This window comes from Solanum dulcamara, chromosome 7, assembly GCF_947179165.1.
Source record: "Solanum dulcamara chromosome 7, daSolDulc1.2, whole genome shotgun sequence".
In the NCBI taxonomy this organism is placed as follows: Eukaryota; Viridiplantae; Streptophyta; class Magnoliopsida; order Solanales; family Solanaceae; genus Solanum; species Solanum dulcamara.
In genome coordinates this window covers 17,740,083-17,767,298 of record NC_077243.1, presented here as the reverse complement: position 1 = coordinate 17,767,298, position 27,216 = coordinate 17,740,083, and the positions used below count along the sequence as shown (strand labels likewise).

Sequence of the window (27,216 nt, the reverse complement as noted above, 5' to 3'; positions counted from 1 at the left end):
TTTAATTTTATTCCAGATCGACAATTTAGTATCTTACATGAGACACTTAAGAGAAAAGCACAATAAAATGTGTGAGTATCAGTGTGATATTTATATGAATCATGAATTAAAAGAGGTATCATGTAAGCATTCTTTCTCCCTTGTTTATAGAGATATAAATAGCTGAAGGTAACTTTCATCTTTCACTTGTTGGGCAATCTTTTCTTCAACTAAGTTGTAAGGTGTCAATTTTTCATCACTTTTTCCTAAATGAATTTTACTATAAAAGTTAAGTGATGAATAATACTTGCATCTTCATAATATTAATTGTAGTATTAGTTCGTTCTCTCCTCTCCTACTTATGATTTTTTTTCATTCTTTGATTTCATTTATCTAATTTCAAGCAAACCTTAAATGACTAACATAATAATAATGTTTCATACTTATGAAAGATACAAACTCTGGAAATAAACTGAAACTTTTAATTGAAGGAAGAAAAAATACTTATACTAAAGAAAAGAACAAATCTATGCTTGAAGTAATTTATTACATCAAATCAAATCAACAATTTTAAAGATTTCCTCCTATTTAGTTTTATATTTCATCCGCACTGCAACTAAAATAAACTCAAAACACCATTATAAGAATTAATAATTTAACTATATGCTTGGAATGGAGAATTTTCAATTTATACTCGATCACCTAGCGATATCCTATTAGTGATTATTTGATCTTCTAAAATATTATTTTTCCGAACTCAATTGAATGAAACTATCCAACAGAAAAACTCTCGAGCATTGTGCAAAATTACAGAGGTAGCTTATGACTGTGAATGAAATTATTCTTTGATGTATTCTTCCAAGCTCCACCCTAAGATAGAGGAGCAGTCGTGGGATTGAAAAGGTAGGAAAGCTTTATTTGAGGAAAGGCGTAATGTTTGTGTAGGAAAAACCACAATAAAGAGGCAACCGACCGTGGTCAGAGGATGCGACTGTTAGTTTATGTTTTTTCCTGCAAAACGCCTTATAAGTGGAAAATTAGAAGGAGAAATTATCAATTATCAATTTTGACCCAAGAGAGTGCCACATCACCGAATTGAGGATCTTCTTTTATATATATATATATATATATATGATATATGATATATAAGATTTTCTAATGTGAAAACATTATATATTTTCTAATGTGAAAGGTGTAAAATACATTATTCAAGAAAAATGTGAAGGCTACTTCGAACAAGGATATAGCTTGTGAAAATATTTGAAACATGAGATTATTTTTTGTCTTCTTCCCATGTACATGCCAATCCTACTCATCCTATAACAGAAAAAAAATGATGTGCATTAAATGCTAAGTTAATGTGGATGTGGGGATGGGTAGGTACCCCTTTGAGCTTCTCTATATAATAAACAAATTTTGTTTAGTTTTCTTCATCCCAGCAATTTACTACCCACTCAAACATCTTTTTTACTCAGTTAGTTCTTTTATTTTTATATAATGATAACGATTGGGATATTGGCGCGATTGTAAGAAGCTGTAACATTCATAAACCAAATAATGTTGTAGCTCCAAGTTTAGGCATGTAGTCAATGAATTTTGTAAATGATGATTGGAATTTTGACAAACTTTCAGATGTTGATATGACTAAATTTTATTGGTTTCCTGAAATTTTCCCTATGAACTTTCCAGTTGAGATCACCAACCCCACAACCTCGATTCCTATAATCATTGATCAGGTAATCATGGACCAAAACAATAACCAACAGTTATTAGAACCCTTTCAGTCAGTCCCGTTTAACCAACAAATATTTCTTCCTTCTCCTCTTCCACCTATAATTACAACGCTAGTGTATGAGCCAGCAACAATTGCGGCACCGCAAAAATGGATTGATCTGCAGCAACAATCCATGATATCGGATAACATTCATCCTACATTCACCTTACCCATGATCACTCCTCTGATCCAAACTCATACAAAATAAGTACTTCCTCCGTTTTATTTTATATGTTTGTGTTCACATTTTTAAGTTTAGTATTTTTAATTTGAAATCAGGAAAAATCAGCCAATAAAAACTACCTATGAACTGATGGGAGAGGAACTCACAAATGATTCATGGACGTGGAACAAGAATGGTGAGAAGCGAATCAAAAGTTCTCAATTTTTGAGGTTTGCTCTTTTCACTATTTTTTCATGTTATAAAAAGTTTTAAGTTATCAAATTTTGTGACAAAAAAATAAAAGTTACATTAAAAATTGTATAGAGACACATAATTTTTTTGGATCCATCCTGATTATTATTTTGTGTGTATATATGTGACATAACAGGGACTACTATAAGTGTGCTACATTAAAAGACTGCAAAGCAAAGAAACAAATTGAGAAAAGCCCAAGGGGTGAAAACCTTTTCTTAGTGACCTATTATGGTGAACACAATCATCCTCCACCCATTAACCGTAGGTCTCACGCTGGTTGGAATGGAAGTGCGAAACACAATCTTCCGAAAGGCATAAATATTGTGCCCAAAGCATTAAGTTTGAATTCATCAACGTCGTCGTCGTTCAAACGCTCTAAACGTTCCAAGGTTGTTGCTTCTCCAATCGGCCCAACTATGCCTATGATTGAAATTGAGAGCGCATCCCCAAACAAAGACAAAATGGTGGTTATGGCGACGGAGAACAAAGGTGATGACAGAGAGGAGAAAAACGTTGTTTTGATTCCTGACAAATTCGTGAGTGAAGATATTCTCGTGGGCTTTGAAGAACTCAATGGAGTTACTACTTCCACCTAATGGGAATGAAAATGACAGAGAATTTTTTCCTCTCTCCATCAACTTTATCTATATGCAGCTCTTGTCTTAAATAGTTCTCTCTTTCAGAAAAATCATTTGACTCCGTTTATACATTGGAATTCAAGATTAAATTTGGCATTTATTTTCAATTATCCTTAACATTAAAGTAGTAGTAGTTCATTTTTATACTACTCAAATTGAAAAAAAATATCCAATGAATAGGTGTAACTTTGTCATTATACCTTATATTTATTATTTGGAAACAAAAATTATATTTTCAGGTCTCTTGAATAAAAATAAAGATCTCTTACATATAAAAATCTCTAGTACAAAAACATAAAACTAAAAATATGTTTGTAAAAGACTACAAAATCAAATATCCTGTTAAAATGGAATGAAGGGAGTGTTTTTTTTTATTATATATATATAGCTTTCCGACGTTATTTTCATGCTAAATATTTTTGAATTATTATGGCAACTCTTAATGAAAATTTTGAATCCATCACTAGTATTAACTAAACAAATTCTTTAACAGTAAAGGGCTGAAGTTCATATAAATGAATTTATAGATGAGTTTTTTTATGTTATGCATGCATTCACCGTGTTAAGAGAATTTTCACACTTAAAAACCAATTATATATTCTTGTGGATTAATATTAATTTGGAAGATAGAATAAGTAATTTGTCATAGTAATCTGTTAAATTATATTTGATGGTATGGATTTTTATTCTTTATATGATCAATGGTTTATAAATATCTTAGCTATCATTTTTATTTACTTATTCCTAATTTAGAATTTTGCTAAAGGACAATTTTATAGTCAACTATCTTTGAGCGGAAAACATGTGTCAAATATATAACTCTAAATATTAGAATTAACAAAATCCTTGTGTCTAATATTGAATGCAATCTCTCTATATATATACATGTATAAACCGTTACAAATTTTGATAATTTGCATAATTAATGAAGTAATATTTTATTTTAATATTGAGCATTGTATTACTCCCTTCTGTCCATTTTACGTGTTATATTTTTTTCCATATTCTTTAAGATAACATTAATTAAAGGGTAATTTGATTAAATTATTCTTATATACTTTCTGGCCTTAATTTAATACTACTCTCTTTTGCATCATATTAGTCTTTCTTTACATTTATTGAGTAAGGTTAAAGATGAAAATAATTAATTAATTTTATATTACTTTCTACAATTACTTACAAAGATAAGAATATCTAAAGATATATGTGTTCTTAAAATAGGTAATTTCTACATCACAATTCATGTATCATTATACATTGTACATTTTAGACTAAAATCATTTCCCTAATTATGTGAGAACACAGTGTTTTATGTATTGAGTTGTTTTTTAATCTAATCTATGTATACATTTGTACACTCCCTTCTCGAATATTTGAGTGAACACATAATGTTTTATACACTGAAACTTTCTTTTAATATAATTTGTGTAGGCTTTTGTATTCAATAAGCTTTCAAGTGTTGCGTCAAGTTGGAAAGTGCATACGTGTAGTTTCCCTTTTCAATACATTACAACATTTAAAGTTCTAAAGCAGCTATAACATATGTTGTTGCTTCATCAGAAATACTAACATTTTTATGTGATGTGGTCATGTTGCATCAATAGCTTTCGTAATTTTTTTTTATTGATTATAACTATTGGCCTCACTTTGACATTCTTACAAAGTCAAGAAACATAAAATTATTGAAATTGTAAATTTTCTTTTTTTAGGGGTCCTCTGTTTCACTATTTAAGAATTTTTTTTAAAAAGTTTAAATCTTAGATAATTTTTATTAAAAGGGTACATGAGATTACTATAGATTATCTTTTATCTTCTCTTTTATATGGTAAATTACACTCACCCTGAAATGGAAAAGAACATTTAATGTGCACTAAATGTTAATTGAATGTGGATAATGCGGGGGCGGGTAGATACCTCTCTAGTTCCTCTATATAATAAGCAAATACGGTTCGCTTTTCTTCATCTCAGCCTTTGATATCTAATTCCAATTTACTAATATTTTTCCTCAATTATTTCCTCTATAAGCCAGCCCCTCTTTGAATCTTTTTTCTCACTCCCTTCTTCTAAAAACACCATTAGTTTTTTTAATAAGCACATTTTTAAATTTTTAAAGGTTTTTAGCCCCTACCTCATTTTTTTCTGCAGTTAACTAAATATAATTATATATAGATCTAAAATGGGGGATAATAATTGGGATATAAGCGGTGTGATAAGAAATTATAATATTAGTGGAACGAACAATGTTGTTGTAACACCCCTCAAAAATTTTCCCCTAAAAAAATAAATCAAACCCTTCTTGTATACAGGTAGGGTCGAACTCGAGTATTGAGGAGCGTATGCATGAGTCAAAATGAGTCTTTGAGAATTTGAGCAGCGTTAGAGGTGAGGTGGGGTCATGAAGGGCCCCTAGGATCAAATTAAATCCAAAAGATTCGTCGTGGCTAAGTTTGGGTAGGAGTTCGCATAAGGGGTCGACTTCTAACGACCCTATCTTTTGAAAGATGACAATCTGGGTGGCCCATTACCCATCAAATCAAAGGTCGTTGAGTCTTCTTTCCAACTCCACCAAGAATGAAACTTTTGGAGTTCGGAGTCGAAAGGTATGAGATCCTAAGATGAACTACCACAACAGAGATTTTCAAGCCTGGGTTGCAATTGCTGGAAAACTGGGCTTGGCGCCGCAGTGGCGCGATGCGCCGCAGTGGCGCGATGCGCCACTATCGCGCCGGAAACATGCCTCAGTAGTTTAGGCTCTGGCGCGGCGCACCACTAAAAGTTGTGCAGGGTTTTTCAGGCCAAATTCAGAACTCAGAACAATGGCCTTGGCGCTGTAAGGGCACATCGCGCCACTATCGCGCCAGAAACATGCCTCAGTAGTTTGGTCTCTGGCGCGGTGCGCTACTACGAGGTATGCAGGTTTTAGGCGTATTCAGCCTTGCGCTGCAATGGCGCGACGCGCCACTATCGCGCCAGGTGCATTTTTAGCCTATTTTCAGAACTTTTGAGGAGGGGCAATTTGGGAACTTACCCAAATTATATATGTATTGCCTTTGGTCTTTTGGGAACACATTTCTCAGCCTCACTCTCTCTCTAAAAAGCCCTAGGAGCTTCTCTCTCTCTCTCTCTCTTCTTCTTCTTCCCCATTTCCAACAAAAAAGAGTCCAAGAGCTTGAAGATTTGAGTCCTCCATTGAAGACCCAACCACAAGGTTTTCTTCAAGTCTTCACTAAGGTATGTAAGGCTATCCAAAACATGGATTGAGTCCACCCATGTGCCCTATTCTTGTTTTGAGGTTAGATGTTCATGAAAAAAGATAGAGTTTCTTGGTATGGTCTAAGTTTAAATGAGTTTTGTCCCATATTTATTTGATTCTATATGTATTGATGTTGTCGAGTTAAGAAGTTCCCTAAATGAGACTTTATGTGAGTACGAGTTGATGAAAATGAGTTGTTAAATATGTTCTATTGATCTTCTTGACTATGTAGATTTTGATAAAGGATGCTATTTTTTTAAAAATGTTACTTATTATAAAAATGTAAATTTAAAGTCTTGAAATTGTGATGAGTCTCAAAGATTTCTCATATGGATGGAGGAAATGATTGATTATATCTAGATGTTGCTATATATGTGCATTTAAATTTCTTTTGAAGATATAATTGAGATTAATCGGATAGTATGATTTGAAGAGATTTGATTGTGATAGAGTTGATGAGTTGACAAGGTTATAATGAGACTTGTCGATGCGATTTGATTGAGTTGATTGGATGGAGTTTTATGAGCATTGAGTCTTGGGAGGAGTATCGAGCACCGAATTGGGCAAGAGTATAGTCCATACTCGAACCCAATAACTGCATCGCCAAACGTAGGGGGGATGGAACCGTTAAAGTCGGATGCTTCCCCGAGAGATTTGTCCTGACATTATAGGACCTGGTTGGATTGGATCCATGATTTGTTGATTCGTTCATACCCTGGCAAAGTATGAACGAACGCGACAACAACGTCGGTTTGTTGTACTTTCACTGGCTCATAAGTGATGGTTGTCGGTTAAGAAAAACTCCCAAATAGGTCTTGATAGTACTCTGAGTCAGATTGAGTTGAATTGTATGTGATTGGTCCCGTCTAAATCATATTCTTGTTTAGACTTAGGACATTTGATTGAGTTGTTATTCCTCTTGAGTTGAGCTCCCGAGTTGATAAATTCTTCCTTGATGTTCGTTGTATTCGGCCATTTTACATACTCGTACATTCCACGTACTGATGCCATTTGGCCTGCATCATTTTATGATGCAAAGACAAGTACTAGAGATCATCAACCGGCGCTCCGTTGAAGATCCACATACACTTCCAGCTAGTTGGTGAGTCCTCCTAGTTCCCGGAGGATATTGAGCCTTCTTATACAGTTTTATTGTCATTTCTTTTATTTTGATTGTTGGTAGCCATGGACTTGTCATTGGCACCTCTTAGACTTTGATAGAGGCTTCATAGACTGGAGTGTGGGGAGGTCGAACTGTTATTTTGAGGAGTCTTATTTTATTGTCTTGTTGGGTTGTAAATGTTTGGCCTTCGGCCCCCATATATGAATAGTATTTCTTTAATTGAGTTTTCTGCTAAGAGAATGTGATTGATTGAATGTGTGACTGGACTAGGTAGTTCGCTCGGAGGTCAGAAATGGCCTTCGAGTGCCGGCCACGCCTAGGGTACCCTCCCGGGGCATGACAATTGTAGCTCCTAACTTTGGCTTGGAGACTTTTGAAAATGATAATTGGAATACTTTTGACAGACTTTTAACTGCTGACATGACTAATTTTGATGGCTTATCTAAAATTTTCTCTATAGATTTTTCAGTTGCTCACCTGAAAAAATCAGATGACCAAGTCATAATCATGGACCAAAATAATAATCAAGAGTTGTACTTACATTCCATTGAACCAACTCAATTTAGCCAACAAATCTTTCTTCCTCCATCAATTACAACAATAACGTGTGTGCCAACAACAACTACAACATCACAAGAATTGATTGATCTACAACTGTCATGCCCAGGAGGGTACCCTAGGCGTAGCCGGCACTTGAAGGCTATTTCTGACCTTCGAGCGAACCACCTGGTCTAGTCACACGTTCATTCCATCACATTCTCTTAGCGGAAAACTCAATTAAGGATATACTGTTCATAAATTAGGGCCAAAGGCCAAACAATCATCAACTCGACAAGAAATTTTAAAAAGGGCTACTCAAAAGAACAATTCAACATTTCTACACTCTGGTCTATGAAGCCTCTATCTACAACCTAGAAGGTACCCATGACAAACCCATCGCTACCAACAATCAAGACAAAGTAAATGATATCAAAACTATACAAAAAGGGCTTAATATCCTCTGGAAACTAGAAGGACTCACCGCTAGCTGGGAGTGGGTGTGGGTCTTCAACGGAGCGCCGGTTGATGATCTCTAGTACTTGTCTCTGCATCATGAAACGATGCAGGCCAAATAGCGTCAGTACGTGGAATATATTGGTATGTAAAATGGCCGAATGAAATGATATAAAAGAAACATCAGACCCACTCAGAACTCAACTCAAGAGAAATAACAACTCAATCAAGTGTCCTAGATCTAAACAAGAATACGGTTTAGACGGGACCAATCACATACCATTCAACTCAATCCGACTCAGAGTACTATCAAGACTTATGTGGGAGTTTCTCTTATCCGACAACCATCACTTATGAGCCAGTGATAGTACAATAAGCCGATGTTGTTGCCGCGTCCGTTCATGCTTTGCCAGGGCATGAACGAGTCAACCAATCATGGATCCAATCCAACCAAGTCCTATAATGTCAGGACAAACATTTTGGGGAAACATCCGACTTTCATTGTAACACCCCTCAAGATTTTTCCCTAAGATTCGGACCCTTCTTATATTTGGGTAGGGTCGAACTCGAGTATTGTGGAGCATTTGTAGGAGTTAAGGTGAGTCCTTGAGAAATTGAGAAGTGCTAGAGGTGATGTGGGGTCATGAAGGACCCCTAAGACCAAGCTAAGTCCAAATGATTCATCGTGGCTAAGTTTTAGGATGAGTTCATATGAGGGGTCGACTTCTAATGATCTTATCTTTTGAAAGACGACAATATGGGTGGCCCATGACCCATCAAATTAAAGGTCGTCGAGTCTTCTTTCCAACGCCACCAAGAATGTAATTTTTGGAGTTCAGAGTCAAAAGATATGACAATCCTAAGATGAACTAGCACAGTAGAGATTTTCAGGCCTGGGTTGCAATTGCTGGAAAACTGGGCTTAGCGCCGCAGTGGTGCGATGCGCCACTATCGCGCCAGAAACATGCCTCAGTAGTTTGGGCTCTGGCGCAGCACGCCACTAAAAGGTGTGCAGGGTTTTTCAAGCCAATTTCGATAACCTAGAAAATATTAGCCTTGGCGCTGTAAGGGCGCGACGCGCCACTATCGCGCCAGAAACATACCTCAGTAGTTTGGTCCTTGGCGCGGCGTGCCACTACGAGATATGCAAGTTTTAGGCATAATCAGCCTGGCGCTGCAAGGGCACGACGCGCCACTATCGCGCCAGGAGCATTTTTGCCTATTTTTCAGAACTTTTGAGAAGGGTTAATTTGGGAATTCCCCCAAATTATATATGTATCAGCCTTAGCTCATTTTGGGATCATTTTTCAATCCCTCACTCTCTCTCTAAAAAGCCCTAAGAGTTCCTCTCTCTCTCTCTCTTCTTCTTCTTCTCCATTTCCAACAAAAAGAGTTCCAAGAGCTTCAAGGTTTGAGTTCTCCATTGAAGACCCAACCACAAGGTTTTCTTCAAGTCTTCACTAAGGTATGTAAGGCTATCCAAAACATGGGTTGAGTCTACCCATGTGCCCTACTCTTGCTTTGAGGTTAGATGTTCATGGAAATGGAGTTTCTTGGTATGGTTTATGTTTGAATGAGTTTTGTGCCCTATTTAATTAATGCTATATGTGTTGATGTTGTTGAGCTAAGAAGTTCCTAAAACTTTCATGTTAGTAGGAGTTGATGGAGATGACTTGTTGTTATGTTTTGTTGATCTCTTTAACCATGTGATTATATTGCATAGAGTTGAATTATTGAGCTAAAGCCATAGAGTTATGATGAGTCTTGAGGAGATGTCATAAATGCTTATCTAAATGAGGCTTGATTGAGTTAATTGGAGGATAGAATTGATGAGTGGACGAGGTCCTAAATGGAACTTACCATTATGACTTAATTAAGTTGAAATGAGAATAGAGCTGATGAGTTGGCAATGTCCCACATGAAACTAGCCGTGAGGGCTTGTTGGAGATGATTGGAGGGAGTCTTATGAGCATAGAGTCATGGGAAGAGTATCGAGCACCGAGGCGGGCGAGAGTATAGTCCATACTCGAACCCCAGGAACTACGCCGCCAACGTAGGTAGGGATGGAACCGTTAAAGTCGGATGCTTTCCATGGGATCGACCCATTAAAGTCGGATGTTTCCTATTTATATGTCTTGAAATGATAGGACTTGACTAATCGATGGTATCCATGATTAGGGAGGCGTTCATACCCTGGCAAGGTATGGACAGACGTGGCAACAACATCTGATTATTGTACTATCACCGGCTCATAGGTGATGGTTGTCGGATAAGAGAAACTCCTATTTAGGTCTTGATAGTGCTCCAAGTCAGTTGAGTTGAGTGGCTTATGAGTTATTCCCATCTAAACTATTCTTGTTAGACTTAGGACACTTGAGTGAGTTGTCATGTATGTATGAGTCGAGACCCTGAGTTGATGTTGATGTTTCCTTGATATTTGTTTCATTCGACCATTTTACATACTCGTACATTCTATGTACTGACGCCATTTGGCCTGCATCATTTCATGATGCAGAGACAGGTACCAGAGATCATCAATCAGCACTTCGTTGAAGATCCACATACACTCCCGGCTAGTTGGTGAGTCCTCCTAGCTTCCGGAGGATGTTGAGCTTCCTTGTATGGTTTTGTTGTTGTTGTTTCCTTCATCTTGATTGTTGGTAGCCATAGGCTTGTCATTGGCACCTCCCAGACTTTGATAGAGGCTTCATAGACTAGAGTGTGGAGAGTTTGGACTGTTATTTTGGGGAGTTCTATTATATTTATTTTGTTGAGTTAAACATATTTGGCCTTCGGCCCCTATATTGTAAATAGCATGTTATAATTGAGCCTTCCGTTGAGCATATATGACTGAATGATGGAGTGATTGAGCTAGGTGGTTCGCTTGATGGTCAGAAATGGCTTTTAAGTGCCGGTCATGTCTAGGGTACCCTCCCGAGGCGTGACAAACATGGTATCAGAGCCTAGAGTTCAAGTGTTCTAGGGAGTCTATGAAGCCATGTCTAGTAGAGTCTTGCTTATGAGTATGTTGTGCACCACACTTATAAGTAGGAGGCTATTGGACATTAGGAATTGTTTCCCCTCTTTCATACTCTGAATTCGTGCGATGGAGTTAAACTCTATGAAACTTCCCTTCTAATTTGTGCGTTTATACATTACAGATAATGCCTCCTAAACGCACGGCTAGCCAGAGAAACATTGACAACTCCGAGATGCCTCAATCAGAGGTATGCCCAGCAAGGGCTAGAGGCCGACCTACGAGGTATGCGGAGGCAACCCAAGTGCCTGCTACTCCGCCTGCACCCACATCAGAGGTAGAATTTTGAGGGGCGATTGCAATGCTCACGCAATTAGTGGCTGCCCAAAATGGTAACCAGAGTTCGCCGACTCTTAGCTCTAGTCCCCAAGATCCATCTGCTGCCACTAGAATTAAAGACTTTCTGAGGATGAATTCGCCTGCATTCACGGGTTCTAAGGTTGATGAAGACCCCCAAAACTTTATTGATGAGATGTGGAAAATTCTGAAAGCCATGCATGCTACAGAAATTGAAGGGTTTGAGTTGGTATCTTATCAACTCAAGGATGTGGCCAACATCTGGTATAACCAATGGGAGCAAGGTAGGGGTGAGGATGCTGAACCTGCTAGGTGGGATGAATTTGAGGGAGCCTTTCTTGACCACTTCTTTCCCCGAGAACTGAGGGAAGCAAAAGTGGAGGAGTTTGTAAATCTGAAACAAGAGGGTATGATAGTTAAGGAGTATGGCCTGAAGTTTATCTAGCTGTCCAGGTATGCTCCAGAAATGATCCCAGATATGAGGTCAAAGATGAGGAAGTTCGTCTCCGGATTAGGGAGGCATGTGAAGAAGGAATGCAAAGCATCATTGTTGATCTCGGATATGGATATTTCCAGATTAATGGTGTATGCTCAATAGGTAGAGGAGGAGAAAATAAAAGACAGAGAAGAGCACCTGAGCAAGAAGTTAAAATCAGCGCGCCATGAGAGTGAACAGAGGCAGAGCAAGGGCCACAGGTCCTTCTTCCAGAAGAGGCCTTCCAACTATGCCTCATCCACTACCAGTGCACCTATGCCGTAGAACAGGTATGATCGACATGGACAGAGTCGCCAAAATCTTAGACCCCAGGGTTCACAATCCCATGCCAGTGTAAGTTAAGGCTCGAGAGGGAAGCCACCATGTGGCAAGTGTAGTAGGATCCACTTGGGAGAATGCAGAGCGGGAAGGGTTGGTTGTTATAAATGCGGCCAAATGAACCATTTTTAGAGGGAGTGTCCAACAGGGGAAATAGAGTCCAGCATTTTGCCACCGCACCGCCGGCTAGAGGTAATTATATGGGTACTACTTCAGGCACCAGCGGAGGTACAAACTGTTTATATGCCATGGGTAGTCACCAAGATCAAGAGAACTCTCCAAATGTCGTGATGGGTATGATTCGAGTCTCTTTATTGCTATGTTTTAATGGATCCGGGTGCCACACTATCTTTTATGACTCCTTACGTGGCTAGTAAATTTGATAAAATTCCCGAATGTCTTCTTAAGCCTTTCAGTGTAGCTACTCCTGTCGGTGATTCTATCTTAGCTGAAAGAGTCTATAGAGATTGCACTGTGTCAATTCATCACAAGGATACCTTGGCTGACTTGGTTGAGTTAGACATGGTGGATTTCGATGTGATCCTTGGTATGGACTGGCTTTATGTCTGTTACGCCTCTATTGATTGTAGGACTCGGATTGTCAAGTTCAAATTCCCAAATGAGGCAGTCATGGAGTGGAAAGGGAGTCCTGTCATGCCTAAGGGTAGGTTTATTTCTTACCTTAGGGCCAGGAAGATAATCTTAAAAGGGTGTATCTATCACATTGTACGAGTGAAAGATAGAAATGTTGAGTCTCCATCCCTTGAGTTGGTTCCAATTGTCAATGAGTTTCCCAATGTTTTTCCCGAGGATCTGCTTGGAGTCCCTCTTGATAGGGAGATCGACTTCGGAATTGATGTTCTTCTTGATACCCAACCTATCTCAATCCCTCCATATAGAATAGCTCCGGTCGAGTTGAAGGAGTTGAAAGAACAGTTAAAGGACTTATTAGATAAGGGATTCATTAGGCCGAGTGTCTCACCATGGGGTGCTCCGGTCCTATTTGTGCAAAAGAAAGATGGGTCCCTTAGAATGTGTATTAACTACAGGCAGCTGAATAAGGTCACCGTTAAGAACAAATACCCTCTCCCCAGAATAGATGATTTATTTGATCAACTTCAGGGTGCCACTTGTTTTTCAAAGATAGACTTAAGATCCGGCTACCATCAGTTGAAGGTGAGGGAATGTGATATTCCGAAAACTGCTTTTCGGACTCGTTATGGCCACTTTGAATTTTTGGTCATGTCCTTTGGGTTGACTAACACCCCCGCAACTTTTATGGATCTCATGAACCGGGTGTTTAAACCATATCTTGATATGTTTGTGATTGTATTCATAGATGATATTCTGGTCTACTCCAAGAATGAAGAGGAGCACGCTTATCATCTTAGAGTCGTTTTACAAAGTTTGAGAGACCAAGTATTATATGCAAAGTTCTGTAAATGTGAATTTTGGCTTGCATCAGTGGCCTTCTTAGGCCACATTGTGTCTGGAGATGGTATTCAGGTTGACGCTCAGAAGATTGAGGGGGTGAAGAATTGTCCCAGACCCACATCCCCGATAAAGATAATGAGCTGCTTGGGTTTAGCTGGCTATTATCGAAGGTTTGTAGAAGAATTCTCATCCATATCATCACCATTGACTAAGCTGACCCAAAAGAAGGCTAAGTTCTAATGGTCCGATGCTTGCGAGGGGAGTTTCCAGAAACTGAAGGCCAAGCTAACCACTGCTCCTGTCCTGACCTTGCCCGATGGAACAGAGGGCTTTGTGGTCTACTGTGATGCATCCAGAATTGATTTGGGTTACGTGTTAATGCAGAGGGGGAAGGTGATAGCCTATGCTTTAAGGCAACTTAAGGTTTATAAGCGAAACTACCCAACTCATGACCTCGAACTGGAAGCCGTGGTGTTTGCACTTAAAATTTGGTGCCACTACTTATACGGAGTGCATGTTGATGTGTTCACCGATCACAAAAGCTTACAATACGTCTTTAGCTAGAAGGAACTCAACCTGAGACAAAGGAGATGGCTCGAGCTACTCAAGGACTATGATATGAGCATCCTCTACCATCCAGGTAAAGCTAATGTTGTTGCTGATACTCTTACTAGGTTGTCTATGGGTAGCACTACCCATGTAGAAGAGGGAAGGAGGGAATTGGCAAAGGAGGTACACAGATTAGCCCGATTAGGAGTCCGTCTGGAAGAGAACAATGAAGACGGAGTTACCGTTCAGGATGGGTCTACATCCTTACTTATAGCAGAGGTAAAGGAGAAACAAGATCAGGATCCCATCCTCCTCCGGTTGAAGGAAGTTGTTCACAAACAAGGGGTGATGGTTTTCACCAAAGGGGGAGATGGTGTGCTGAGGTACCAAAGTAGATTGTGTGTACCTGATGTCGGTGATGTTCGAGAAAGGATTATGGCCGAAACGCATAGTTCCAGATACTCTATTCATCCAGGCTCCACAAAAATGTACCATGACTTGAGGGAAATCTATTGGTGGAGTGGGATGAAGAGGGATATTGTAGAATTTGTTTCCAAATGCCCGAATTGCCAACAGGTGAAGGTGGAACATCAAAGGCCATGTGGTTTAGCCCAAAACATAGAAATTCCAAAATGGAAGTGGGAGATGATCAACATAGACTTTATTATAGGCTTGCCGAAGTCCCGAAAGCAACTTGATTCCATTTAGGTGATTGTGGATAGAATGACGAAATCAGCTCACTTCTTGGCGGTTAAGACTACTAACACCGCAGAAAATTATGCAAAGTTGTATATACAGGAGATCGTCAGATTGCATGGGGTCCCTTTGTCTATCATATCAGACAGAGGAGCCCAATTCACTTCCCAATTTTGGAAATCCTTTTAGAAGGGATTAGGTTCGAAGGTGAACTTGAGTACAACCTTCCACCCCTAGATGGATGGCCAAGCAGAGCGCACCATCCAGAGAAGATATGTTGAGGGCATGTGTGCTTGACTTCAAGGGAAATTAGGATAACCACTTACCTCTCATAGAGTTTGCGTACAATAATAGCTATCATGCAAGCATTCAAATGGCTCCTTATGAAGCTTTGTATGGGAGGAGGTGTAGATCTCCCATTGGGTGGTTTGAAGTTGGTGAAGCCGAGTTGATTGGACCCGATTTTATTCATCAAGCCATGGAGAAGGTGTGAGTTATTTGAGAGAGGCTAAAGACAGCCCAAAGCCGCCAAAAATATTACACCGACGTGAGGAGGAGAGACTTAGAGTTTGAGGTGGGTGATTGGGTGTACTTAAGTGTGTCACCCATGAAAGGTGTCATGAGGTTTGGAAAGAAGGGGAAGCTTAGTCCTCGATATATTGGTCCTTACCAGATCCTGAGGCGGATTGGGAGTGTTGCCTATGAGTTGGAGTTACCCTCAGAGCTAGCCTCTATTCATTCGGTATTCCACGTTTCAATGTTAAAAAAGTGCTTTTGCGATCCCTCGTTGGTCGTCCCCACTGATAGCATTGGAGTTAAGGATAACTTATCCTATAAAGAGGTTCTGGTCCAAATTCTTGATCGCCAAATCTATAAATTGAGGAACAAAGAGGTCGCCTCAGTCAAGGTCCTTTGGAGAAACCAATTTGTTGAGGAAGCTATATGGAAAGCGGAGGAAGCCATGAAATCTAAATATCCACATCTATTCGTGCCTACCGATGAGAATGTTGAAGGTAATGCCCATTTCCTTGACTTGAATTCATTTGTGCCTTTTGAGTCTTGATTGATAATTGTTTAAGAATTTGATTGTTTAAATGACTAAATTCTTGATTGTGATTTGCGCCCCGAGTCCGTTATTGGTTACTCGTCATTTGAGGACGAATGATCCCAAGGGGGAGATAATGTAACACCCCTCAAGATTTTTTCCTAAGATTCTGACCCTTCTTGTATTCAGGTAGGGTCGAACTCGAGTATTATGGAGCATTTGCAGGAGTTAAGGTGAGTCCTTGAGAAATTGAGAAGTGCTAGAGGTGATGTGGGGTCACGAAGGACCCCTAGGACCAAGCTAAGTCCAAAAGATTCGTCGTGGCTAAGTTTTAGGATGAGTTCATATGAGGGGTCGACTTCTAATGATCCTATCCTTTGAAAGACAATAATCTGGGTGGCCCACAACCCATCAAATTAAAGGTCATCGAGTCTTCTTTCCAATTCCACTAAGGATGTAATTTTTAGAGTTCGGAGTCAAAAGATATGACGATCCTAAGATGAACTAGCACAGTAGAGATTTTTAGGCCTGAGTTGCAATTGCTGGAAAACTGGGCTTGGCGCCATAGTGGCGCGACGCGCCACTATCACGCCAGAAATATGCCTTAGTAGTTTGGGCTCTGGCGCGGCGCACCACTAAAAGGTGTGCAGGGTTTTTCAAGCCAATTTCCATAACCTAAAAAATATTGGCCTTGGCTCTGTAAGGGCGCGACGCACCACTATCGCGCCAGAAACATGCCTCAGTAGTTTGGTCCTTGGCGTGGTGTGCCACTATGAGATGTGCAAGTTTTAGGCGTAATCATCCTGGCACTACAAAGGCGCGATGCGCTACTATCGCGCCAGGAGCATTTTTGCCTATTTGTTTCAGAACTTTTGAGAAGGGGTAATTTAGGAATTCCCCCAAATTATATATGTATCAGCCTTAGCTCATTTTGGGATCATTTTTCAATCCCTCACTCTCTCTCTAAAAAGCCCTAGGAGTTTCACTCTCTCTCTCTCTTATTCTTCTTCTCCATTTCCAACAAGAAGAGTTCCAAGAGCTTCAAGGTTTGAGTTCTCCATTGAAGACCCAACCACAAGGTTTTCTTCAAGTCTTCACTAAGGTATGTAAGGCTATCCAAAACATGGGTTGAGTCTACCCATGTGCCCTACTCTTGCTTTGAGGTTAGATATCCATGGAAATGGAGTTTCTTGGTGTGGTTTATGTTTGAATGAGTTTTGTGCCCTATTTAATTAATGCTATATGTGTTGATGTTGTTGAGCTAAGAAGTTCCTAAAACTTTCATGTTAGTAGGAGTTGATGGAGATGACTTGTTGTTATGTTTTGTTGATCTCTTTAACCATGTGATTATGTTGCATAGAGTTGAATTATTGAGCTAAAGCCATAGAGTTGTGATGAGTCTTGAGGAGATGTCATAAATGCTTATCTAAATGAGGCTTGATTGAGTTAATTGGAGGATAGAATTGACGAGTGGACGAGGTCCTAAATGGAACTTGCCATTATGACTTAATTGAGTTGAAATGAGAATAGAGTTGATGAGTTGGCAATGTCCTACATGAAACTAGCCATGAGGGCTTGTTTTAGAAGATTGGAGGGAGTCTTATGAGCATAGATTCATGGGAGGAGTATCGAGCACCGAGGCGGGTGAGAGTATAGTCCATACTCGAACCCCAAGAACTACGCTGCCAACGTAGGTAGGGATGGAACCGTTAAAGTTGGATGCTTCCCATGGGATCGAACCGTTAAAGTCGGATGTTTCCTATTTATTTATCCTAAAATGATAGGACTTGACTAATCGATGGTATCCATGATTAGGGAGGCGTTCATGCCCTGGCAAGGTATGGACGGACGTGGCAACAACGTCTGATTATTGTACTATCACCGGCTCATAGGTGATGATTGTCGGATAAGAGAAACTCCTATTTAGGTCTTGATAGTGCTCCGAGTAAGTTGAGTTGAGTGGCTTATGAGTTAGTCTTGTCTAAACTATTCTTGTTAGACTTAGGACACTTGAGTGAGTTGTCATGTATGTATGAGTTGAGACCCTGAGTTGATGTTGATGTTTCCTTGATGTTTATTTCATCCAGCCATTTTACATACTCGTACATTTCATGTATGTAACACCCCAAAAATGTCTACGCCAAGACCCGTAGTTTTTTTTTTCATGTACGTATAGGATCGTACTCGATGACTTTAAAGTGCATTCATGAGTTAGGATATTCCTAAGTAATTCAAGGGTATTATATGTGATTTAGGGTCATAAGGGATCCCTAAAACCAAGTCGAGTCCAAAGAATTAGTCTTGGCTAAGTTTCTGAATGAGTTCGTATAAGGGTCAACTTCCAACGACCATATCTCTTTGCATATAATGAACTGGGTGTCTCACGACTTACCAAATTAAAGGTCTTTGAGTCTTCTTTCCAATGCCACCAAGTTTTCCTCATTCCGAGTTCAGAATCAAAAGTTATGACCCTTTTTCCACAGACTATCGCTACAGTGGGGCTTGGCGCGATGCGCCACTATAGTGCCCGAAACTAGCCTCAGTAGTTTGGGTGCTGGCGCGGCGCGCCAGTAGGGTTTTTGGCCCATTTTCCAGATTTTCTTTGAGGAAGGGCAAGTTGGACAATTCCCTAAACAATATATACGGACTTGGAACATTTTTGGGGTCACTTTTTGCACATTTTCACCTCCAAAGAACCCTAACTTTCACCCTCTTCTCTCTCAATTCATCTTCCACAAGATTTGCCCTCAAAAATCAAGGATTCAAGCCTCCATTTCTTTTCAAGTTTTTCATTCAAGAGTTGACTCCTCAAGGTATGTGGGTTTTCATCCCTGGGTTATTCCACCCATGGAGCCCAAAAGTTTTCTCAATCTAGTATTTCCATTTTAAATGATGAAATCTTATGTTATTTTACATAATGGTTCCAAATGCATAGATTATGGTATATTTAAGTTTATTTACTCCTATTGGTATATATATGTGTATTGACTCTTAATTTCAAGTGATGAGAAATTTTAGGAATTTTCATACTATAATTCCAAATGTATGGATTCATGAATATTTGAAGTTTATTTCCTATATTGACTTATGTTGATTTTTATTTACATGAATTAGATGATTTATCAAGGTACTTATATAAAGGCTTGAAAATAGTTTTAAAGTGCATATAGTGGGTTATTTTTAAGATGTTTGATTTGATGCATTCATAGCACTCTCATGCATACATGTATTCTTTTAAATGTATTTGAAAGTTATATGAAATGAACCCACCTAGTCTTCTTATGTTGAAATGAAGTTGGATTGAAAGTTTGACTCTAAATGAAAGTTTATGAAGCAAATGCCTATATTTAAGGGAGTCTTGTGAAATGATTGAATGATTGATTGATAAAAGGGCTTCTTAGCCAAATTAAGGTTTCAATGTGAAAGGACAATTCTCACATTGAATCAAATGAAATGTCTTTATGAAATGTTTGATTGATAAAAGGGCTTCTTTGCCAAATTAAGGTTTCAATGTGAAAGGACAATTCTCACATTGAATCAAATGAAATGTTTAAGGTTATGATATGGCATGTTTGACCTCCCTATAAGCCGTCAATGCTTTTGAACATTTTCCCAAAATGGAAGGTCCGATTATCATGGTATCCGGAATGCCATCACTGATTGTAGACCTAATTTTCTTATAAAACAAGGTTCATTAGTAGAACGGTAAATAGGACATGGTAGTCATGATGATATTATAAACCAAAGGTTTTAATGAGCTATTCCATCGATGATGATTTGATGTCTAAAGTCATACAATGCTTATGTTATTATGATATATAAATGTTATTCCGTGGGATTTGACCTAGCACCGAATGTAGCATGTAGATGGGGACTCGACCTAAGGGGTCCTTAAGTAAAGTCTCATGTTGCATTAACTATGTGCCATCATAGGAGCCCTTGTCGGCTAGGCCTTTGTAGCCACCAAATGTTAAATAATTAAATGTAATCTGAATGGAGTTCTACCTGGCAAGTAGTCTCCCCGTGCCAACGTAGGGGCTTATGTTGGATTCCATGTAATAGCTCGCATGGTCTTAAATGTCGATTATGGTCATTTTCTCACAAAAATAAATATTTTTAAGGTTTCCTATGATGATGTCTAACGCATTCATTCACTTATGCATATTGATTTCTCATGTCCCTCTTATGTTCTTCATTTCATAGCATACTCACATACTTAGTACATTCAAAGTACTAACGCATACTTTTGCCTACATGATATCACCATGTAGGAACCGACGTCGCTCCTCGATCTCCTCCACGTGGCTAACTCGTATTAGTTTGAAGATTTGCTTGTGGTGAGTTCCCATGTTTCGGGAACAACATCCTTTTTATTCTAAGCTTTTGTTATGTAGAATAGTAAGACTTTTATTAAAGCTTTTCATGGCACTTATATTGAGGGTTAGCTAGGGACATGTCATAGCCCCCACCAAGTTTATTAGTAGAGGTATGTTTGGACATAAATGGATGAAATGTTTTTATTTCCGCTTATTATTATTTATCATTACCAATGAAATGCTTAATGAATGCTGAGAGGCTTGGGTGAGATACCTCCGGGTGTCTCATTCGCCGTGTCACGTCTAGGCCCTAGGCTTGGGTTGTGACAATGTACTGACGCCATTTGGCCTGTATCATTTCATGATACAGAGACAGGTACCAGAGATCATCAATCGGTGCTTCGTTGAAGATCCACATACACTCCCGGCTAGTTGGTGAGTCCTCCTAGCTTCCGGAGGATGTTGAGCTTCCTTGTATGGTTTTGTTGTTGTTGTTTCCTTCATCTTGATTATTGGTAGCCATGGGCTTGTCATTGGCACCTCCCAGACTTTGATAGAGGCTTCATAGACTAGAGTGTGGGGAGTTTGGACTGTTATTTTGGGGAGTTCTATTATGTTTATTTTGTTGAGTTAAACTTATTTGGCCTTCGGCCCCCATATTGTAAATAACATGTTATAATTGAGCCTTCCATTGAGCATATATGACTGAATGATGGAGTGATTGAGCTAGGTGGTTCGCTTGAAGGTCAGAAATGGCTTTCAAGTGCTGGTCATGTCTAGGGTACCCTCTCGGGGCGTGACATTAACAGTTCAATCCCCTCCTACGTTTGGCGACGTTGTTATTGGGTTCGAGTATGGACTTTACTCTTACCCAATTCGGTGCTCGATACTCCTCCCAAGACTCAATGCTCATAAAACTCCTTCTAATCGACTCAATCAAATCATATCGACAAGTCTCATGTAGACCTTGTCAACTCATCCACTCTAGCTCAATCAATCATCTCTAAATCATATCTTTCAATAGAAATTTAAAGGCAAATTTATAGCAACTTGTAAATATAACCAATCATTTCCTCTATCCATTTAATCAATCTTTGAATCTTCTCACAACTCCAAGGCTTTAAATCAACAATTCAAGATAAGCATCATTTTTAAGAAAATAGCATCCTTTATCATAATCCACATAGCTAAGAAAATCAATAAAACATATTTAATAACTCATCTTCATCAACTCATACTCACACAAAGACTCTTTTTGGAAGTTCTTGACTAAACCTCATCAACATAGCAAGAATTACTCTAATAGACAACAAAACTCAATTGAACACAACCCTAGCAAGAAACTCCATTTCTATGGGCATTTATCCTCAAAGAAGGTATAGGGCACATGGGTGGACTCAACCCATGTTTTAAATAGCCTTACATACCTTAGTAAAGACTTGAAGAAAACTTTGTGGTTGGGTCTTCAATGGAGAACTCAAATCTTGAAGCTCTTGGAACACTTCTTATTTGAAATGGGGAAGAAGAAGAAGAGAGAGAGCGAGAGAGACTCCTAGGGCTTTTAGAGAGAGAAAGAGAGCTGGGAATTATGATCCCAAAATGACCAAGGGTGATACATATATAATTTGGGTAAATTCCCAAATTGCCCCTCCTTAAAAGTTCTAAAAATAGGCTAAAAATGCTCCTGGCGCGATAGTGGCGCATCGTGCCAGTGCATCTCCAGGCCGATTACGCCTAAAAACCTGCACACCCGATAGTAGCGCACCGTTCCAGGGACCAAACTACTAAGGCGTGTTCCTAGTGCGATAGTGGCGCGTCGCGCCACTGCGGCGCCAAACCCATATTTTCTGGGTTCTGGAAATTTAGCCTGAAAAACCCTACACACCTCGTAGTGGCGCGCCGTGCCAGGGGACAAACTAATGGGCGTGTTCCTGGCACGATAGTGGCACGTCGCGCCACTGCGGCACCAAGCCCAGATTTCCAGTAGTTGAACCCAGGCCTAAAAATCCCTGCTGTGCTAGTTCATCTTAGGATCATCATATCTTTCGACTCCAAACTCCAAAAATTACATTCTTGGTGGTGTTGGAAAGAAGACTCAACGTCCTTTAATTTGATGGGTCGTGAGCCACCCAGATTGTCGTCTTTCAAAAGATAGGGTTGTTAGAAGTCAACCCCTTATGCAAACTCCTCCTCAAACTTAGCCACGATGAATATTTTGGATTTGATTTGGTCCTAGGGGTCCTTCATGACCCCACATCACCTCTAACGCTGCTCAATTTCTCAAAGACTCATCTTGCTCATGCAAATGCTCCACAATACTCGAGTTCGACCCTACCCAAATATAAGAAAGGTCCGAATCTTATGGAAAATTTTTGAGGGGTGTTACATTATCTCCCCCTTGGGATCATTCGTCCTCGAATGACGAGTGACCAAGAATGGAATTGGGGTACAAATCACAATCCGAAATCAGTCAATCAACCAATCAATTGTCTCAAACAATTACCAATCAAACTCATAATGCGCAAACAAATTCAAATCAAGGAAATAGACATTACCTTTAAGATTCTCATCGGTAGGCACGAATAGATGTGGATATTTAGATTTCATAGATTCCTCCGCTTCCCATGTGGCTTCCTCTACAAATTAGTTTCTCTAAAGGACCTTGACTGAGGCGACCTCTTTGTTCCTCAATTTGCGAATTTGGCGATTACCAATCAAACTCATAATGCGCAAACAAATTCAAATCAAGGAAATGGACATTACCTTTAAGATTCTCATCGGTAGGCACGAATAGATGTGGATATTTAGATTTCATAGATTCCTCCGCTTCCCATGTGGCTTCCTCTACAAATTAGTTTCTCTAAAGGACCTTGACTGAGGCGACCTCTTTGTTCCTCAATTTGCGAATTTGGCGATCAAGAATTTGGACCGAGACCTCTTCATAAGACAAACTATCCTTAATTCTAATACTATCAATGGGGACTACCAACGAGGGATCACCCAGGCACTATTTCAACATTGAAACGTAGAATACCGGATGAATAGAGGATAGCTCTGAGGGTAACTCCAACTCATAGGCAATATTCCCAATACACCTCGAAATTTGGTAAGGACCGATATATCGGGGACTTAGCTTCCCCTTCCTCCCGAATCTCATGACGCCCTTCATGGGTGACACTTTCAAATACACCTAATCACCCACCTCAAAATCTAAGTCTCTCCTCCTCACGTCGGTGTAAGATTTTTGGCAGCTTTGGGCTGTCTTTAGCCTATCTTGAATAACTCTCACCTTCTCCATGGCTTGGTGAACAAAATCGGGTCCAATCAACTCAACTTCACCAACCTCAAACCATCCAATTGGCGATCTACACCTCCTCCCATACAAAGCTTCATAAGGAGCCATTTAAATGCTTGCATGATAGCTATTATTATATGCAAACTCTATGAGAGGTAAGTGATCATCCCAATTTCCTTTGAAGTCAAGCACACAAGCTCTCAACATATCCTCCAACGTCTGGATAGTGCGCTCCGCTTGGCCATCCGTCTAGGGATGAAAGATCGTACTCAAGTTCACCTTCGAACCCAATCCCTTCTGAAAGGATTTCAAAAATTAGGAAGTGAATTGAGCTCCTCTGTCTGAGATGATAGACAAGGGAACCCCATGCAATCTGATGATCTCCTGAATGTATAATTTTGCATAATCTTCTGCGGTGTCAGTAGTTTTAACTGCCAAGAAGTGAGCTAATTTCGTCATTCTATCCATAATCACCCAAATCGAATCATGTTACTTCCGGGACTTCGGCAACCCTGTAACAAAGTCTATGTTGATCATCTCCCACTTCCATTCCGGAATTTCTATGTTTTGGGATAGACCACATGGACTTTGATGCTCAACCTTCACCTGTTGGCAATTTGAGCACTTGGAAACAAATTCCGCAATGTTTCTCTTCATCCCACTCTATCAATAGATTTTCCTTAAGTCATGGTACATTTTTGTAGAGCCCGGATGAATAGAATATCTAGAACTATGCGCTTCAGCCATAATCCTGTCTCGAACATCATTGACATCAGGCACACAAAATCTATTTTGGTACCTCAACACACCATCTCCCCCTTTGGTGAAAACCATCACCCCTTGTTTGTGAACAACTTCCTTCAATCGAAGGAGGATGGGATCTTGGTCTTGTTTCTCCTTTACCTCTGCCACAAGTGAGGATGTAGACCCATCTTGAACGGTAACTCCGCCTTCATTGTTCTCTTCCAGACAAACTCCCAATCGGGCTAATCTATGTACCTCCTTCGCCAATTCCCTCCTTCCCTCCTCTACATGGGTAGTGCTACCCATAGACAACCTGTTAAGAGCATCAGCAACAATATTAGCTTTACCTGGATGGTAGAAGATGCTCATGTCGTAGTCCTTAAGTAGCTCAAGCCATCTCCTTTGCCTCAGGTTGAGTTCCTTCTGGCTGAAAACATATTGTAAGCTCTTGTGATCGGTGAATATATCAACATGCACTCCATATAAGTAGTGGCGCCAAATTTTAAGCGCAAATACCACAGCTGCCAGCTCAAGGTCATGAGTTGGGTAATTCTTCTCATGAACCTTAAGCTGTCTCGAAGCATAGGCTATCACCTTCCCCCTTTGCATCAACACACAACCCAAACCAATTCTGGATACAACATAGTAGACCCCAAATCCCTCTGTTCCATCGGGCAAGGTCAGGACAGGAGCAGTGGTTAGCTTGGCCTTTAGTTTTTGGAAACTCTCCTCACAAATATCAAACCATTGGAACTTAGCCTTTGTTTGGGTTAGCTTAGTCAATGGTGATGATATGGATGAGAATCCCTCTACAAACCTTTGATAATAACCGGCCAAACCCAAGAAGCTCCTTATCTCTATCAGGGATGTGGGTCTGGGACAATTCTTCACGGCTTCAATCTTCTGAGCGTCAACCTGAATACCATCTCTAGATATGATGTGGCCTAAGAAAGCCATTGATGCAAGCCAAAATTCACATTTAGAGAACTTTGCATATAATACCTGGTCTCTCAAAGTTTGTAAAACGACTCTAAGATGATAGGCGTGCTCTTCTTCATTCTTGGAGTAGACCAGAATATCATCTATGAATACAATCACAAACATATCAAGATATGGTTTAAACACCTGATTTATCAGATCTATGAAAGCTGCAGGGGAATTTGTCAATCCAAAGGACATGACCAAAAATTCAAAGTGGCCATAACGAGTTCGAAAAGCAGTCTTCGAAATATCACATTCTCTCACCTTCAACTGATGGTAGCCGGATCTCAAGTCTATCTTTGAGAAATATGTGGCACACTGAAGTTGATCAAATAAATCATCTATTCTGGGGAGAGGGTATTTGTTCTTTACGGTGACCTTGTTTAGCTGTCTGTAATCGATGTACATTCTAAGAGACCCATCCTTCTTTCGCACAAATAGGACAGGAGCACCCCATGGTGAAATGTTCGACCTAATGAATCCCTTATCTAGCAAGTCCTTCAACTCCTTCAACTCGGCTGGAGCCATTCTATATGGAGGGATTGAGATAGGCTGGGTATCAGGAAGAACATCAATCCCGAAGTCGATCTCCCTATCAGGAGAGACTCCAGGCAGATCCTCGGGAAAGACATCAGGAAACTCATTGACAATCGGGACCGACTTGAGAGATGGAGACTCAATATTGCCATCTTTCACTCAGACAATGTGATAGATACACCCTCTTGAGATTAGCTTCCTGGCCCTAAGGTAAGAAATAAACTTACCCTTAGGCATAACAGGACTACCCCTCCACTCTATGACAGCTTCGTTCGAGAATTTGAACTTGACAACCTGAGTTCTATAATCAATAGAGGCATAACAGACATAAAGCCAGTCCATGCCAAGGATCACATCAAAATCAACCATGTCCAACTCAACTAGGTCGGCCAAGGTATCCCTGTGATGAATTGACATAGTGCAATCTCTATAGACTCTCTCAGCTAAGACAGAATCACCGACCAGAGTAGCTACACTAAAAGGATCAAGAAGGCATTCAGGAATTTTATTGAATTTACTAGCCACGTAAGGAGTCACAAAAGATAGGGTGGCACCCGGATCCATCAATATATAACAATCAAGAGAAGAGACTCGAATCATACCCGTCACGATGTTTAGAGAGTTCTTTTGATCTTGGCGACTACCCATGGCATATAAACGGTTTGTACCTCCCCTCGTGCCTGAAGTGGTGCCCCTCTGATCACCCCTAGTCGGTGGTGCGGTAGTAGAGAACTGGGCCCTATCTCCCCATACTGGACACTCTCTCTGAAAATGGTTCATTTGGCCACATTTATAACAACCGACCCTCCCCTCTCTGTACTCTCCCAAGTGGAGCTTACCACACTTGACGCATGGTGGCTTCCCTTGCGAACCTTGACCCACGCTAGCTTAGGATTGAGAACCCTGGGGTCTAAAATTCTGGCGACTCTGTCCTTGCCGGTCATACCTATTCAGCGGCATAGGTGCACTTGCGGTAGATGAGGCATGATTGGGAGGCCTCTTCTGGAAGAAGGACCTGTTGCCCTTGTTTTGCCTCTGCTCATTCTCATGCCTATCTGATCTTGCCTTCTTGCTCAGATGCACCTCTCTGTCTTTTCTCTTCTTATCTTCCACCTGTTGAGCATACACCATTAGTCTGGAAATATCCATATCCGAGATCAACAATGCTGCTTTGCATTCCTTCTTCACATGCCTCTCTAACCTGGAGACGAACTTCCTCATCTTTGACCTCATATTTGGGATCATTTCTGGTGCATACCTGGACAACTGGATGAACTTCAGGCCATACTCCTT

At 40.0% G+C, this 27,216-nt stretch overlaps 1 protein-coding gene across 1 annotated transcript; it reads left to right on the top strand.

Moving 5' to 3' along the window:
* The first annotated feature begins 2,066 nt into the window (after nt 1–2,066).
* On the top strand, nt 2,067–2,767 carry LOC129894572 (probable WRKY transcription factor 27). Its single transcript, XM_055970270.1, has 2 exons — nt 2,067–2,146; nt 2,305–2,767. Exons 1-2 carry the CDS (start codon nt 2,067–2,069, stop codon nt 2,765–2,767), a joined length of 543 nt encoding a protein of 180 aa, XP_055826245.1.
* Nucleotides 2,768–27,216: the final 24,449 nt, after the last annotated feature.